At 45.9% G+C, this 17,394-nt stretch overlaps 1 protein-coding gene across 3 annotated transcripts in view; it reads left to right on the top strand.

Annotated features, from left to right (window-relative positions):
- LOC147882668 (rab GTPase-activating protein 22-like) overlaps nucleotides 1-17,394 on the top strand; it is a 71,969-nt gene that overhangs the window by 22,709 nt on the left and 31,866 nt on the right. For all 3 annotated transcript variants that reach the window (XM_087400388.1, XM_087400387.1, XM_087400386.1), the window contains one exon: nucleotides 4,673-5,130. In XM_087400388.1, the coding sequence (XP_087256514.1) occupies nucleotides 4,673-5,130 (458 nt within the window). The remainder of the gene's footprint in view (nucleotides 1-4,672; nucleotides 5,131-17,394) is intronic.

Below are 17,394 nucleotides of genomic sequence, written 5' to 3'. Positions count from 1 at the left end.
TAGAAGGCGTCCCGAGGACTCATCTATGATGTCAACATGCATCTTTGTAAATAGCATTGTGCGACCAAGGAGGCAAAGTTGATGAACAGAAAGAAGATGACCCCTGGGGGACATAAAACACTTGATCCAATTGAGCAAGATTGGGACCTTTGTCAGTATCAAAAGTTATTGAACCAACACCATGAATAGTAGCAACAGAGTTATTGCCACAATGGACTCCCCCTGTCGCCGGTTGGCGAGAAATGAAGAGATCAGGATGAGGGGTCATATGATGAGTGGCTCCACTATCCACAATCCAAGAAGATTTAGAGCCACATGGAAGAGTATGAAAAGCTGACCCAGATAAGGGAGAGGAGGAGTCAAGCTCGGTGATATGGATCAAGGCTTGAGAAGTGAAGTCTAGAGAATCTCCGGTGGACCAGTCAGACAGACCTTCAGGAGTTATAAAGGGAGGAGATGGAGTGAAGTGATTAGTGACATGGCCCTGGGGTCTCCAGAGATTTCGAAGGAGGAGGAGGAGGACCACCCCTAGGACGCCAACGAGGTGGCTGGTAGGGGGCCGTGGAGTCCAACGGGGTGGTTGAGGAGTCGTGGTAGGGAGTTGAGGAGTCGTGGTGGGGGGCTGAGGAAGAAGACCTTTGGCTTTGGAGCGACATTCATCGTCAATATGTCCAACTCTCTGGCAATGCTGACAAAACCTATTCTTTTTGGGAAGGGAGTGCCAGGCGGGTTTACTACTAGAGGGGTTAGGAGTAGGAGAGGGCTTTCCTGAGCTAGGTTGATCTTTTGGAATCCCGGAGAGAAGAGCCCCCTCTGAAGCAAGAATGCTATGTTTTTGGTGGACCTAAGAGTAAAGACGAGCATAACGCAAAAGTTGACATTCAAACTCATGAAAAGTAGGAAGAGAAGGTTGAGAAATGATTTGTTGCATAAAACTGAAATACTTGGGCGGAAGTTTATTTAAAAGGAAAATAACTTGGTCATCCTCGGATTTGGAAGGACCAGTTGTCGCAAATTCAGCAACTAACCGCCGGTACTCTGCTAGTTTAACCTTGAGATCATCGTCAGCAAGAATCTGGAATTGTTGGAGATCATGGTCAAGATTGATGCGACGAGTACGATCTCGAGCTGCACAGCGGTCAGTGAGATGTGCCCATCGCTCAGAGGCAAGATCAAAATGCTGTAATTGAGAGTGAAATTCAGGTAAAAGTCCTTGCATAATTTCAACAATGGCAGTGGTATTACGATGTCGCCACGAACGAACTAACTGAGGAGGATAAACATGAGGATCAGGTGGCGATTCGGTACCTTGAACGAGTTCCCATAGGTCTTGAGAATCAAGCACATGGCGCATGAGATTTGACCATGTGGTATAATTAGACCCGTTAAAACGAGTCATATCAGTGAAAGCATGTTTGGCTGTTGCAGAGACAGGGTGAGGGGAAGAAAGAGAATGATAGGGAGAAGCAACTTGTGGAGGCAGAAGAGAATTTGGAATAGAAGCAGAGTGAGAAGAAGGGAGAGGCGGCATCACCGGAGGAATAAAAGAATTTGGAAAAGGTCCTGAGGGGGAGGGATGAATATGAGAGGCGGGATAAGACATGAGAGGTGAAAAAGAGGCAGCGGGAGAGATAGAGGGAAATAAACTATAGGAATCCAGTGGCATGGGAGAAGGAGGAGGATGAGAAGCCACTGGAGGAAAGATGGCAGCGGAAGAGATGACAGGGATGGGAGGGAGGGAAGAATGTGAACCGAAAGCAAACTCATTGTCAGACGCATTTCTCCTTTCTCGTCTGCGAGTGTTCACATGCATGTATGGATCTGTGTCCTCGTGATTACTTGTTCCTATGCCTTGCATAACAGATGGAGTTGCACTAAGGGAATAGGGCAACATACCTTGCACTGATTCTTGTGGAATAGGCACTGTCGAATAATCCAATGTTCTCATGCCGGCCTGTCCTCTTTCGTCAGGGGATACTTGTTCTTCGTTGGCACCGAACTTGAGATGTTGCTCAGCTTCTTTTGAGTTGAATAGAGGTCCTTGTTGACGTATTGGAGAGAACCGTGGAGAGGTAGAGGCACGCGGTGTGCGGGTACCTGCTTCAAGTTCCTTCCATTTCTGGAGAGGTATTCATCACCTTCAATCCTTGCAGACTCTCTCTCAACATATGTTGAAGGTGGTGATTGAATAGAGGTTGATTCAGGCTGAGATCGCTTCGGGGAAGAGGGAGAAGACATCTTCAGGTGATGATTTATCTTCCAAGCTTTCCAGATCAAGGCTTAGGTGTCGATTGGCACACCTGGCTCTGATACCATATAAAGAAAATACTTGGAGACAAATAAAAAAATACTGAAGACAATTAATGGCTGAAGAAGATATATATATCACAAACGGAACTCAGTACAAGTGAAGATATGAGAGAAGCTCTGGAGGAAGCAAACGTCAGTCTTGACAACTGTAGTGGACTTCTGCACTAGCTCCACAAGTTGGAACTGAACCAAATCTGAGACAGCAAACTGATGCAGGGGTTGCTGCAGATTTGGAATAGAAAGAACATAATCTGGAGCGGAAGTTGGAGGTAGATCTGGAGCAGAAGTTGAGGGCAGATCTGGAGCAGGAGTTGGGACAGATCTGAAGCTAAAAGAAGGCAGATCTGGAGCAGAAATTGGAGCAGATCTGATGCAGAAAGGAGGGCAGAACTGAAGCAGAAAGGAAGGCAGATCTGGAGCAGAAAAGAGGGCAGATCTGGAGCAGAAAGGAGGGGCAGATCTGGAGCAGAAAAGAGGGCAGATCTGGAGCAGAAAGGAGGGCAGATCTGGAACAGAAAGGAGGGGCAGCAGAGGAGGCAGCCAGGAGGGAGAAGTGGCTCAGGGTGTGCAGGTACCTCTGGAGCTGGAAGAGAGGAGATGCCTGAATACCTTGCCCCCCCCCTCCCTTTAAATAGGAAGGGGCTTTGAGTCGGTCAACCAACAGGTTGACCGACCTGGTCAGATTTGACCGACCAGGTCAATCTGGTCGGCCAGATTTGGTCAGTCCAAAAAAAACTTTTTCAATAATTTTTTTATTTTGTTTGACCTCTGAACCGGGGCTTTTGACAGATCTTTGTTTGTGGATTTTTGCCTCCGATCCGGGGTTTCTTTGACAAGGTTCGGAGAGTCACCAGTGGTGTTTGTACCTGTTTATCCTGTACTCGAGAATTGGAGATTGCCTGGCTTAACATGGCCTTGGCAGGGTTATTGTAGAATTGGGGAAGTTGCCTACTAGTTCGAGCTACCACCCACTTTAAAAAATCCATGGCATCGTTCATGTTTCACTGTTGAAACAACTTGTGGGCCAATGTGTGCAAGTCTTGTTTAAACTATGAATTATGGATGAGGAGGGCCACATCCTCTACATTTTGGTGCATGTTATGTGTTTTCGGAAAGCCTTTTGCTAGAGCATCCCACTCTTGATGGATTGATGAGCAGCTTTGCGGTCTTACATCCTCATTTGGACAGCCACCACATGTAATTTTGAGTGCGAAATTCCTTGGGAAGGGATGGCTGTATGGCAATTTATGCTGAGTTAGTGGGGTTGGCAGTAGGGGAGCCAGAGGGCTGCACACCCCAGCTCACTCCATCCCCTTCTCCCCCCCCCCCCCCCCCCCCGCCTTCCACCCTCTTTTTTCTTTCCTTAAAGAGCAGGGCTAATTAGGAGGATTTGGGGAAGGACTATAAAAGCCCCACTCCTACTCATTTCGTAGGCATGTATTTTTTGACTCCTTATCCACAATCTACTTTGATCTCCTTCTTCAAGCCTCTCTCTCTCTCTCTCTCTCTCTCTCTCTCTCTCTTTCTCTCTCTCCCTCAAAAGTTAGAGAGAAATACATTGTACAAAGTTTAACACCTCAAAATATCCAATGCCTTTTTGAGCAACAAGCAAAGCAAGTACCTACATCAAGGAAATTTTGGAACATTGCTAAAAAATACTTGACAAGGCACACATGGTAGCAACAAGGGCTACAGGCAATCTACAAAAGATGATATTAGATATTTGCAGTTGTATGTCTAGTTTCACATTGATTTTCATTTGAAAAATCCGCTTGACAATGTTGCATCCTGTGATCTAGTTCATTTTCTTGGAGTTGTCTAGCATCTGTGTAAACACAACGTTGTGGTTAAAGACAATGTTGTGTTGGAATTCCAAGCATCTTTGGATTCTTGGCACTTGCCAATCCTTTGATTCAAGGGAAGCACTCAAGGGTTCCTTCCCACTAAAGGCAAAAGTTTGACATGCAATGTCTTGTCCTTTAAGAGGCCTAATGAGCATGGGAAGTGGAATGTGTAATGCGATTCTTCCCGGATCTAACTTGTTGATGTGTCTGGAAGGCATTACGGAATATACTGATTTGAAAGATTGTGCTTTGTTCTTGTTAAAAAAATTACAAAAAGTAAAACAATCTCAGATTTCCCAGGTGACCATATTATGTAAATGCTATTTTGCTTTGTTTTGTATACATATGACAATTAGATCAAACATAAACATAAGTCATAGTATAGATTCAATTTATGACATGTCTTTGTTTATTAGTCAAGTTGTACTGATGTCAGGAACTGTAGATCAGCATAAATGGTTGGTTATAAGACACGGCAAGTTGAGCTACATGCTAACTACATTCTCTTCTTGATGCAGAGAGAGATATTTTCAACTTAAGGCAAAATGCCAAGCCTTGGACTCCTCTGTTGGCAGTGGAGTGGTGGTAACAGTGCCTCGAATCAATGAAAATGGTAGTGCAATTGACAATCATCAACAAAGGCAGGGAGATTGGAATGAGCCAAGCCTTGGCACCCAAGTTGTCAGGGATGACTTTAGTAAACGAGATGTGCTACCTAGGTCACTTTTGTCTCTATTACGACAGGATGAGCTGAGGGGAGATAATGATACTGTTCAGCAGATACAATCAGCTGTTGAGGGGCCTGTCAGAGAACTGGAAGGTCCTCATGTTGGCATAGGGCAAGTAGGGAAACTGCACCGCAGTGCACCTGTGAAGGGTCACACTTTGGATTCCCAAGAGAACAAAAGAGGGGCTGCTGGGAAAACATTACAAGAAAAAAAAGTGATTCAGTGGCAACTTACTCTGCATCAAATTGGTAATGCTTCTTTTCCATGTGATGATGTTTGGTGAATTGCTGTGGTATGTTTGAATCTTTTCACTAAAGATGCTGGACCTGCTGTCTCAGAGTGTCTCTATTCCGATACTAGTGACAATGGTCTGCCTTACTGGTTTGAGTCTTTGCTCTTGGTAACTGGTTAATCCATGTTTGTCGAAAGATGCCTGCTGCATTCTTTTCTAGCCTAAAATCTGCATACCCTTGTCTTGGTCTATCTGTGCTTAATAGAGGTAATAACTTGCGAAGGATCTCTCTTTTTCTATCTCTGTTGTGCTGTTAGGAAAAAGATTTAATATTTTTCCTCTAAAGTGAGGCTCCAAGCCACCTACTAATCTATTCAAAGTGAGCTCCTCGTTTGCTGTGTGCATGTTCACAGTAAACCTGTATATATTGAAGAATGTGGCTTCAAATTCTTGTGATGATATCGTGGGGAGTGTAATTTTCCTCAGATTGTGCATGATAGCATCATGAGCTGCAATTGTTTGAATTTGGTCCATTGGTCATCCTCTGTTGACATGCTGAAATCGACCTTGGAAGCATTGTGTCCAGCCAATGATGCATGTCCTCTGGTCAGATGGGCCTGGGCTGCTGGTTTGATGCTGAGTTTTCTCAATCGGGTCTCATGTTCTAGTGAAAGATTCATGTGGAGGTGGGCATCAGTGCCATTGGATATCATCACTTTTGTTTTGCCAAGGTTGACTTCCACGTCTCAATTATCATAAAATGTCTGTGGAGTTGAGAGGTGTCCCTGCAAGTCCTTTGTTGTATCGGAGTTCAGCACCACATCATCGGCATAAAATAGGATGGGACTCTGAGATCAACATCATGTTATCACTGTAAAGCAAGATGGGTATGAGGATCCATGCTTGTATGGTGCACAATCTTCCTGTGGATGCTCCTACAAAGCCATGCTTGCCCAAATAACCTTGTGTGCAATACCTAGGGCTTGGAGCTCTGTGTGATGAGGTGAGCCCTTGTTGGAGTATAGATGGTCACTTCCTCATTTGTGAGCCTCTGAATGAGGAGTGGAAGGGGGAGCTGGACCAGTGTAGGTTGGTTGACATGTGGGCAGTGTTTGAGCCTGCCACATGGACATGACTAACAAAAAAAACAGGGCTGCCACATGGACAGCACATGGGCTGCTATGTGGGCAGCACATCCCGTGTAACATGCAACGGTAATCTGATCGTGTAATTCACAGCAAGATTTTCTTTAAACCTTTAGCGAGGAATTAACGTTGTACACCATAAAGAGAGAAAGGAGATGAGGGTAGAGAGAGAGTAGAGTCGACAACCGATTGGGTCCCTATACCCACTGAGGGCCCCCTCCCCCAATCAGGGGAGAATTTGCTTTATACTTGGAGAACTGAGAAATACAAAGAACACTCTTCGAACGAGCACGGAACATGCTTGTGAAGAGCTCACTGTGCACACGCAGAGCAAACCCAAAGACCTGAGAGGCAACAACGACCAATACCGAGACCTTGAGGCTGTCCACACCGACGATGTAGGACGCTTCTACAAGGCAAGCGAGAGGCTGTGCTGTCCACCGGAATGCAGGGTTACTGTGTGAGTGAGAGAGTGAAAGCTAGGAGTGAGAGATCCTATAAGAGAGCTGAGAGATGACTGAAATAAAGAGCTGAGAATGAGCTGTGTAAAACTGTAAGAGATAACTGAAAAGAGCTGCTGAAACAGACCCCAAACCTTACTCCGTTCCCTGTCCCGACTCCCCGTCTGATGCGCTGCGTGAAAGCCTTCCCAAAGGGCTGAATGCCAAAAGCTGAGGCTGGTCAGAGGGCCAGTAGGGGTGAGTGTCAGGCTGTTCAGAGGGGGCTGAGGAGGAGCTGTAGGAGGCTGAAGTGCTGGGAGAACTGAATGAGGAAAGAGGGCTTGGAAGCCCCCTATTTATAGGGCTTTTGGGGCTGGTTGGCTGGTCCCTTGGCCCCATAAAGGCAGCCATTAATGGCAGCCCTAGGCCCCATAAAGGCAGCACTAGGTCCCATACGGCGGACTACTTGGAAGCAATGAACCTACTGCCAAGTTAAGGAGGGAATGTCACATGCACCCCTGCACTTGCGTGCAAAGTGACACATTGGCCAAGTGCGTAATAGTTCCCTAATAGGAGATTTGGTCGTATGCTGTGATCTCTTTGTGAGCCCTTGTCCAGCGACAATCAGGCACAAGCTACGTAAGTCAGTCTCTCAGTCTTAGGTCAAGTTGGTGAGAGGGGGAAGTCGAGTTGAAAGGGGAGCAGAAGAGAGAGTGAGAGTGAGAGAGACACAAGTGCGGGTGTGAAGTGATGAGTGAGCCACACCACAAACTCACTTAAGTTTTTATTAGGATTAGGTTTACCCTATGACTGTCTTAAGACAGTCATAGGTGTCCTAACTTTAATTCTTTAATATAAGGGTAGGCAATGTGCCTTTACCCCAACAACCTCCCACCTAAAGGCCAATGTGCCTAAAGGGGAGTAAAGAATAAAAATACAGCAATATACAGTTACTGTATACAGGACCATAAAATAAGAATGGTCTCATCCTAATCCCATGATGTGGCGGCAATGGGCAAACCGCTCTGTAGGCAAGCTCTTAGTGAGCAAATCTGCAGGATTATCATCAGTATGTACTTTCACAAGCTCAAGACGCTTGTCTTCCAGTACCTCCCTGATGAAATGATATTTCACTTCTATGTGCTTGGTCTTTTGATGAAAGACCGGATTCTTTGCCAACATGATAGCACTCTGACTATCACAATGCAAAACTGGCATATCTCCTGTAATGCCCAAATCTCCCACCAGCCGAGTAAGCCATATTGCTTCCTTGCAAGCCTCAGTGGCTGCAACATATTCAGCTTCTGTGGTTGACAGTGCAACGCATTTCTGCAACCGAGATACCCATGATATAGCACCTCCTGCAAATGTGAAAATATAACCGGTAGTAGACTTCCGGTTATCTGCATTCCCTGCATAGTCTGAATCTGTAAAACCATGCACCAATGCATCCTGCCTACCATAGCATATGCACAAGTCTTTGGTACCTTTGAGGTACCTCAAGACACCTTTCACTGCTTCCCAATGCCGCTTGCCTGGATTTGCCATATACCTGCTGATGACTCCCACCGCAAAAGCAATATCCGGACGAGTGGCAACCATGGCATACATCAAAGATCCAACTGCAGATGCATACGGAACCTTGGCCATTTCAGCCTTATCATCATGTGATCTGGGGCTGTCCTTACTGCTGAGTTTTAAATGTGGAGGCAACGGGGTACTAATGGACTTCCCCCCTTCCATTTTAAACCTCTGCAGTACTTTGTCAATGTACTCTCTCTGTGACAGAAACAAAAGTCCCTTGGACCTGTCACGAGTAATACGCATGCCAAGAATATGATTTGCATCACCCAAGTCTTTCATGTCAAAAGACTTATGCAGTTGTTTCTTCAAAGCACTAATCTCATGCTGAGATTTACTGGCAATAAGCATGTCATCCACATATAGAATGAGTAGCATCAAACTGCCATCCTTGGCCCGTTTGGTGTACAAGCAATGATCGGTCTCACACCTATGATACCCTTGGGACTGCATGAATGCATCAAACTTCTTGTACCATTCTCTTGGCGCCTGCTTGAGTCCATACAAGCTCCTTTTGAGCTTACACACAAGCTGCTCTTTCCCTTTAACAGCATATCCCTCTGGCTGACTCATATAGATCTCATCATGGAGATCTCCGTGAAGAAAAGCTGTCTTCACATCCATCTGACATAAATCCATGTCAGCATGAGCAACAAGAGCCAACACTGCTCTCAAAGTAGTCATCTTGACTACAGGGGAAAAGATCTCATCAAAGTCAATGCCCTTCTCCTGCTTGAATCCCTTGGCAACCAATCTGGCCTTATACCTCGGTAAAGCATTTGAATCCACTTTGACTTTGTAAACCCACTTACATGGCAAAACTTTCCTGCCTGCAGGTAACTGCACCAAGTCCCATGTATCATTCTGAAGTAGAGAGTCCATTTCTGACTGCATGGCTTTCTCCCACTTCTTTTTCTCTGTTCTTCCCATAGCTTCCTTGAAGCTGGAAGGCTCACCACAATCTGTCAGCATGACAAAATCAGCCACATTATTGGCTCCGGGAACAAACCTGGCAGGAGGCCGTTGTGCACGGGTGCTCCTCCTAACAAACTGTTCCGGATTAGGCTGCTGTCCAGCCTGTTCTTCATGCATAACAGGTGGCTGTACCACCGTACCTGGCTGTTCTACAGCCCCATCTGTTGGCACATCCAGTGGTGCATTATTGGCAAAATTTTCTGGCTGAATATCAGCCTGTATACCCTCTTGAACAGGGTGATCTGCAGCAGCCTGCTGCTGCATATATATAGGCATTCTTTGCTGTCCAACATCATCATAAATAACCCGCCTGTATTCCACAGGTTGCACGGGTTCCTTGTGTACACAATCTTCTTTAAAGATGACATCATTGCTGCGTATAATTTTCCGTTTAACGGGATCCCATAATCTGTACCCCATTTCACCTTCATCACCATATCCCATAAAGATGCATCTGATAGACTTTGGATCCAGTTTGGTGCGGAGATCTTTGCGTACATGAGCAAAGCACTCGCAGCCAAATACCCGTAAGTGTTTATATGAGGGTGGCTTGCCAGACCACACCTCCTCTGGCACTTTCAATTCCAAAGCCTTATTTGGTGACCTGTTAATAATGTGAACTGCTGTTTGCACGGCTTCTGCCCAAAAGCCATGGGGTAATGCAGCATAAGACAACATACATCGAACCTTTTCCTGAACAGTTCGATTCATCCGCTCACTTGCACCATTTTGAGATGCATTATGAGGGGCTGTGAGTTCCTGTTTGATGCCCTTAGCTTGGCAAAACTGCACAAAAGCATGTGACACATACTCACCCCCATTATCGGATCTGAGGCATTTCAGCCTACGACCTGTCCGATTTTCAACCTGAGCGACAAACCTCTTGAAAGCATCTAGGGCATCTCCCTTATGCTTCAAGAAAGAGACCCACACCTTGCGTGTGGCATCATCAATGAAAGTGATAAAATATTTGGCACCCCCTAGTGATAACTGTGGCATCTCACACAAATCAGTGTGCACTAGATCAAGTGGTGCTCTATTCTGAGGAGTTCTCCTTTTATGAGGAGTCACAGAATGCTTGCCAAAAATACAATGATCACAAGTAGGCAAATCTGAAAATGAAAGAGACGGCAGATAACCCAAACGTGACAGTTCTTTCATTCCTTTAACAGACATGTGTCCCAACCGGCTATGCCACAATGAAACCTTTGGCAGCTCGGTTATGGCAACAACATGATTACCCACGCTGGAAACATAAAGAGGGTACAAGGTATCACTCTTAAAACCCTCAGCCACTACTGTCTGGCCATCAGTAATCACCCATTTGGAATCCCCAAATGTGGTGTGGTAACCACTGTCATCCAATAAGCCAGTGCTAATCAGATTTTTCTTGATTTCCGGCACATGGCGAACACCATCAAGCATAAATGACTGTCCATCAGGAAATACTATCTGAATACTGCCAATCCCTGCAATCTGACATGCATAGTTGTTCCCAAGATGAACAACTCCATGAGTACCTGTATAGGAAGTAAACCACTCCCTGTGAGGTGTAACATGAAAAGAGGCACCTGAATCTAAGAGCCAGGTGTGCATGTCATGGCCATCAATAACCACAGCATGTGCTATTACAGCAGAAGAGCATAAAACATCATGTATGTCACTGTCACTGTCCTCTGCTGCAATATTCACTGCATCCAATTCAACTAGCGTGGCCTTGCCTTTGCCTTTGCTTGCATTTCCTGCATCCTGTGTTTCAGCCTTCTTGGCTTTCTGATCCCGTATGAACTTGAAGCACTTCGACTTCACATGTCCCTTCTTGCCACAATAAAAGCATTCAATGTCCTTTTTACCACGGGACTGACTACGGGATTTGGACTTATTAGCAGATTTCCCCTTCTGCTGAGTCCTGCCTCTATCCTGTACCTGCAAAGCATTTGAAGACTTGCTGCCCGCATTATTCTTCCTGCTCATCTCCTCCATAAGAAGAGAGCTCTCTACATCAGCATACATAAGAGTAATATTCGAATTAGACAGGGTGGTCTTGAAAGTGTCCCAACTCTCAGGGAGGGTACACAACAAGAAAGTGGCCTTGAACTCCTCATCAAGATTCAACCCCTGTGCAATCAGCTGTGTAAAGATAGCATTGAACTCACTCAAGTGTGAGGTCATAGCTGTACCTTCCTTCATGCGAAGATCGACCAGCTTCTTCAGCCAATAAACCTTACTGGCTGAGCTCTTTTGGGCATACAATTCCTCTAGTCTCTGCCATAGACCATAAGAGGTCTTTTCAGCCTGTACATTGAACACAAGAGTGTCTGAAATAGTGAGCATAATAGCTGCCCTCGCAGACAAATCAAGCTCTTCCCAATCATCAGCTGCCATATCAGATGGCTTGACACCCTTTACCCTTATGGGCTTAGCAATCTTCTTTAACAGAAGAACATTCAAGCACTGTTCTGCCCATAATGCATAGTTATGTGCTCCTTCCAGTTTCTTTATGTTCAGAATTGAAGAATCACCTCCTCCTGATGCCATATCAGATGAGGAAAGTACCTGACTCCCTGGAAGTAAAAAGGACTGAATAATAAAGTTCTGATTTCTCAGAAAAGTCTGCTCTATTCAAGAGCCAGTAGCACTCTCAAAAGTGCTGTTTTTACTGTCAGTAAATCTGCAGCAAAACAGTAAATGTCCCTGCAAGTACTGTACCTTCTGACAAACTGTTCTGAGCTCAAAGAGGCATAAAAAACAGTAATTTCAGACTGCTGCTGCTGCTCAACAAGAGCTTAACAGTGCATAATTATCTGACAAAACCACTCAGACTGCTGTAAACACTGCTGTACTGACTGTACTGACTGTACTGATCACTTCTCCCACCTCAGATGAGGTATGTCACTGTCTCAAATTGCAGAAAATACTTGACTAACACCCCAAAAAAAAAACAGTAAATGACTCTTCAGCCTGTTACAAAACCTGCAACAGTAAATGGGATAAATCCCAAGCAATCACCCTTATACCAAGGGGAGAAAATGCATCTGAAGATCTCTGTTGGTAACCCAAGTGCAATAAAACAAAGTCTGGGCAAAAGCCCCTTGATCTGACACCTGAATCAAGTGGAGAACACCTCAACAATGAGGTAGCATGCAAAATGAAAATCTCTCTGACTCTTGTACCTGACAATGTGCAAAGCATAGACTGCCTCTGTGTACTCAGTAACAACACAAACCACAAAGTACAAACACCCAGAAGAAAATCTTTTGAGCACTGTCAACGATGGGCAGTTAGGGACCGAGTAAACTCGATGCGCCCTGACCAAGCGTGGCTCAACTGAGATTTTCAGAGTGTGTACAAAGAATGTGATCTGCAACAAATGTCACCAAATGCACTGCGGAAACAAAACAGATGTGTGCTCCCTGGCTACACACTGCCTCAAGGCATACAAAGCACCAACTGCCAGGCAAAAGCCCTATGATCTGCTCACCCGAAAACTGAGATTCAATCCCAGTAAAAGCATATATCCACTGTCAGATACATAACCTGATATCTGCTTCGAAAAACGAGATTATATTCTGCTTCCTCCTCGAATGCTACCTAGGCCTGCGTGCCTAGATGCCTGACGCAGCTCCCAAAAAAAACGAACTCCTCCCTGTCGCAGTGTCCAAGGAAGCAGTACGGCGTCGTCCGTACTGACGGACACCTGTATGGCTATGGTACGGAATCCGTACAACAGGTACGGATGTCCGTACCTGAGAGCGCGATGCGCGCTCTGATCCCGCACAGCCTGCGCTGACCCTGCGCAGGCTAGCAGCTAGCAGCTGCTGTGCCAAAAGACCCGCGACCAGCGACCTGCTCCGAAAAGGACCTGCAGATCTGTGCTGAAATGCGCTCGCCTGCACCGCCTTGACCTGCAGATCTCGAAATGCGCCGCTCTGATGCCCTCGAAGCTCGCCGCCTTGATGCCCTAGCAGCTCACCGCCGCCTTACTGCCTTCGCGATGCCGCCCTGCAGCCTGCGCCGCCGTACTGTCTTCGTGATGCCGCCCTGCACCACAGTTAGCTGCTCGAGCTCCGTCCGTACGGTTGTACGGACGCCGTACAGCCGTACGGATCTGTCCGTACGGTGGGTGCAGTTGAGGGTAGGCTAGGAAGGAAGGGTAGGCTAGGGAGTGAAGAGAGGTTAGGCTCTGATACCAGTTGAGAGGGGGAAGTCGAGTTGAAAGGGGAGCAGAAGAGAGAGTGAGAGTGAGAGAGACACAAGTGCGGGTGTGAAGTGATGAGTGAGCCACACCACAAACTCACTTAAGTTTTTATTAGGATTAGGTTTACCCTATGACTGTCTTAAGACAGTCATAGGTGTCCTAACTTTAATTCTTTAATATAAGGGTAGGCAATGTGCCTTTACCCCAACAGTTGGAAGATCAGTTCTTGTTCACTAGTACCCACTGGAGAACCGTAGGGTAGTGTTTCCGTCTTAGGTTTAGGGATAGGATTAGGTCTAGCCTAGGATAGGAGCCCTTCTAGGCCCCCTCAGGGCTGGAACAAGTGAAGAGAATGGCAGGGGAAGGGCTGCCTTTATAGGCTACCATGCACCCCTCCCTAGGTTGCCTTTATGGGGCCTAGGGCTGCCATTTATGGGACCTAGGGAAATCTTCGTCCAACCACACTACTTCTTGGGTACCTCGATCATGGAACTTGGTGTAAAACTCCCGGATCCTGCGTCCTGACCCATGCTTGAATTTATGAAGAAGGATCTGTTCTGGCTGCAAAACTTTGGCTTCATCAAGAATTTCAAGTTGTTGCTCGTCGGAAATCTCTGAAAGAGGAGGTCCAAAATATGGCTTCAACGAAGCTACATGAAATGCATAGTCTAACTGTTTGGAAGGCATAACTTTATTGAGACATCGTTGATCTTTTGACTAATAGGAAATGGTCCAAAGCTTCTGAAGGACAGTTTAGGGCATTGCTTGCCCACCTACTTCAATCTTTGCTTGATAATGCTAAATACACTTATTGCCCCTCTTTATATTGGACATCTCGTTTGGATTTGTTAGCCTGGTGCATATACTATGCTCGAGCTTTGGCGATGCGGCTTTTCATGGACTCTATAATCTCTGCCATTGATTCAGTGATTTTGTTGGCTTCAAGAGATGGAGACACCATCCGGGTGAGAAGTGATGTAAACCGCTGTCCAAACGCCGCTTCATAAGGTGTGCGACCAATACTCGAAGAATAGATATCGTTCAGAATGGCCTGCACTAGGGGAAGATTCAAGAAACTGCGCCCACTTTCCCTGAGCATCATGACAATATGTTTTCAAAATATCAAGCGCCATATCATTATACTTTTCTGTCTCGTCGTTCGATTTGCGGATGGAAAGCGTTGGACATCTGTAGCTTAGAAGTTAGTACCCAAATTATCAAACAAGGCTTGCTAAAAGTTAGATGTAAACTTGGAGTCCCTGTCGGATGTGATGGTCTTTGGCAACCCTCCAATGGGACACCAATACTTGATAAACAAGCGAGCTACATCTTCAGCGTTGGCCGTTTGTTTGCAGGGAATAAGCACACAATATTTACTAAAGCGACAAATAATAGTAAGACATTGAGTATTACGCGTACCTACGGATGCTGGAAGTGGTCCCACGAAATCCATACCTATGTCCTGAAAAGAACCGTCGGGGATTGGCAATGGCGTAAGTAAGCCTACCGCTTTATTGTGGGAAGCCTTGACCTTTTGGCATATCCAACAATTCTGAGCATAGCCATCTACGTCCTTCTATATCTTTGGCCAATAGAAATAGCGCTCTAACTTCTCCAAAGTCCCATTGACACCTCTGTGACCATTGGTAAGGGCGTCATGGGCATCGTGAAGAAGAAACTGCTGTTTATCTTTGAGTACACATAATTTTTTCTTATAGAAAAGCCAACCGTCCTCTAATGAGTAATGGCCTGGAGCAAGCGTCGTGGCTAACTGGAACTGCATGTCAAACTCTGCTGATTCCGCGTAGTGTGCCTTCATGCTATCAAGATCCTTTCCTTTGATTTCGAGCATAGTGGCTTGCTCAATGGTCTGGATGAAACCTTTTCGACTGAGAGCATCGGCAACGGGGTTGTTTTTGTCGGGAACGTACTCGATCATTCCCCCAAACTGCTGGAATATCTGGCTCCAGCGTTGTTGCCGATCACTCCATTGCGCACTAGGCATTGTCCGAAGTCACTACATCGAGGAGCTCTCTATCATAAACTGAATAGTTCTTTTTGGCATTGTTAAGCTTTCATAAACTGAATAGTTCTTTTTGGCATTGTTAAGCTTTCTACTGTAATATGCCATGGGCCTATCTTCTTGCTAAAAAACTGCTCTGATGGCGACATTGCTAGCGTCTGTGATTACCAGAAATGGATCATCCCAAGAGGCGATCTTCATAACTAGTGCTGTCGTGGCCAGCCGTTGCAAGTCATGGAAGGCATGCAAAGCTTTGCGTGACTTGAACTTTTTGTCTGCGTGTCTTTACCCCCTTGAGTAAATCTGTAAGAGGGGCTGCTTATGTTGAGAAACCCTCCATGTGCGAGTTGTATGCTTGACACAAACCCACAAAGGATCGAATCTCCTGAACAGTCGTGGGGACAGCCCAAGTTGTGATAGCTTGGATCTTCTCTAGGTCCAATCGAATCCCTTGAGCTCTACTGATGTAGCCCAAATACTGAATGTTCAGCAAGCCGAATTCACTTTTCTTTGCGTTGAGGTATAGCTGATTATCACGTAATAACTGTGTAGGGCACATCGCACATATATGCTGCTCAGTTGTAGCGGAAAAGATAAGGATATCATCAAGAAAGATGAATGTGCACTTCCCAATATACTCTGCAAATACCCATGACATCATCTTGTTGAATGTTGGTGGTGCATTCTTGAGACCAAAGGGCATGACGACAAACTCGTAATGAGCTCGCTCTGTTCGGAAAGCTGTCTTTGGGATGTCAGCTTCAAAAATCCGTACTTGATGGTAGCCACTCTTGAGATCAATCTTTGAGAAAAATTTTGCACCATTGAGTCGTTCCAAGATGTACTCTATGCGGGGCATAGGAAACTTGCTGCTTATTGTAAGCTTGTTGAGTGCTCGGTAGTCGACACATAGTCGTGCGGACTTATCATTCTTTGCCACAAATAGAATGGGTGCAACAAAAGGTGAAGAAGATGGTCTAATAAATCCTACGCGCAGTAATTGAGACAATTGCTATGCTAACTCCCCCTCCATAGACTTGGAAAGTCGATACGGGAACTTACTTGGAGGTGTCGAGTTCAGAAGTAGATCAATGCGATGGTCTTCTGATCGGTTGGGAGGAAGCTGCGGTGGCAGATCATCCTGGAGCATGGTGTCTTGGAACTCTTGGAGTAGATCCACCATTGCTTGCCCCATCAGAGGAGCAGCTTGAACTACAGTGTTTTAGCACTAGATGTAGACAAGTGCACACATGGCACCCTTGCAGGCGGCGCGACCTGCTTGAATATGCGAGATTTAACGGAATCCCTGGTATGCTCTGATCGCCGCGTATCACGGCGGGCTCAGGTAAACCTTCGATAATAGTGAAGGTGTATTGTCGCCAATCAGGTGTCGGTACATGTTCACGGGTGACGGAACCACTGAATCCCGAGGATCATGTCGCACCCCATCAAAGGAGTCAAAATAAAATCCCGCCTAAACATGGCCTTCTAAACTGAAAAGTGAAATGGATGGCCTTATGCGTGATGTGTGTGCGTAAGCCGGGTGTGCATCCCCTGCAAGCCCGTGAGGCACTAAGGTGCACCCCACTGTCTTGGCAAGTTGAGAGGAGATGGCATAACCTTCGTCATGGCTGAGTTTGCCCTTCACCTCTGGAGTGCCGACAGAAACTCAGTACGAAGACTTTGTATAAATGGATGCTCAAGTATGTGTGGGTGTGTGGATTTGTATGTGTGAGAGCATACTTTTATACTATGGTCTACACCCACTGTTGGGCGCTGATGACGTCAGTGGGGATGTCATAGTAGCTAGTCCTTGCTATGCGTGATGGAGTTTATGGTTTTCAATCTTATGAGTGACTCTCGTGAGATTGAAACTGCACTATGTTGTGTTTTAAGAGGATGAGTTTGGGAATGTTCT

This window comes from Dipteris shenzhenensis, chromosome 29 (assembly GCF_047967505.1).
Source record: "Dipteris shenzhenensis isolate YYH24624 ecotype China chromosome 29, Dip_SZ_1.0, whole genome shotgun sequence".
In the NCBI taxonomy this organism is placed as follows: domain Eukaryota; kingdom Viridiplantae; phylum Streptophyta; class Polypodiopsida; order Gleicheniales; family Dipteridaceae; genus Dipteris; species Dipteris shenzhenensis.
This window is presented reverse-complemented; position numbering and strand designations above follow the sequence as displayed.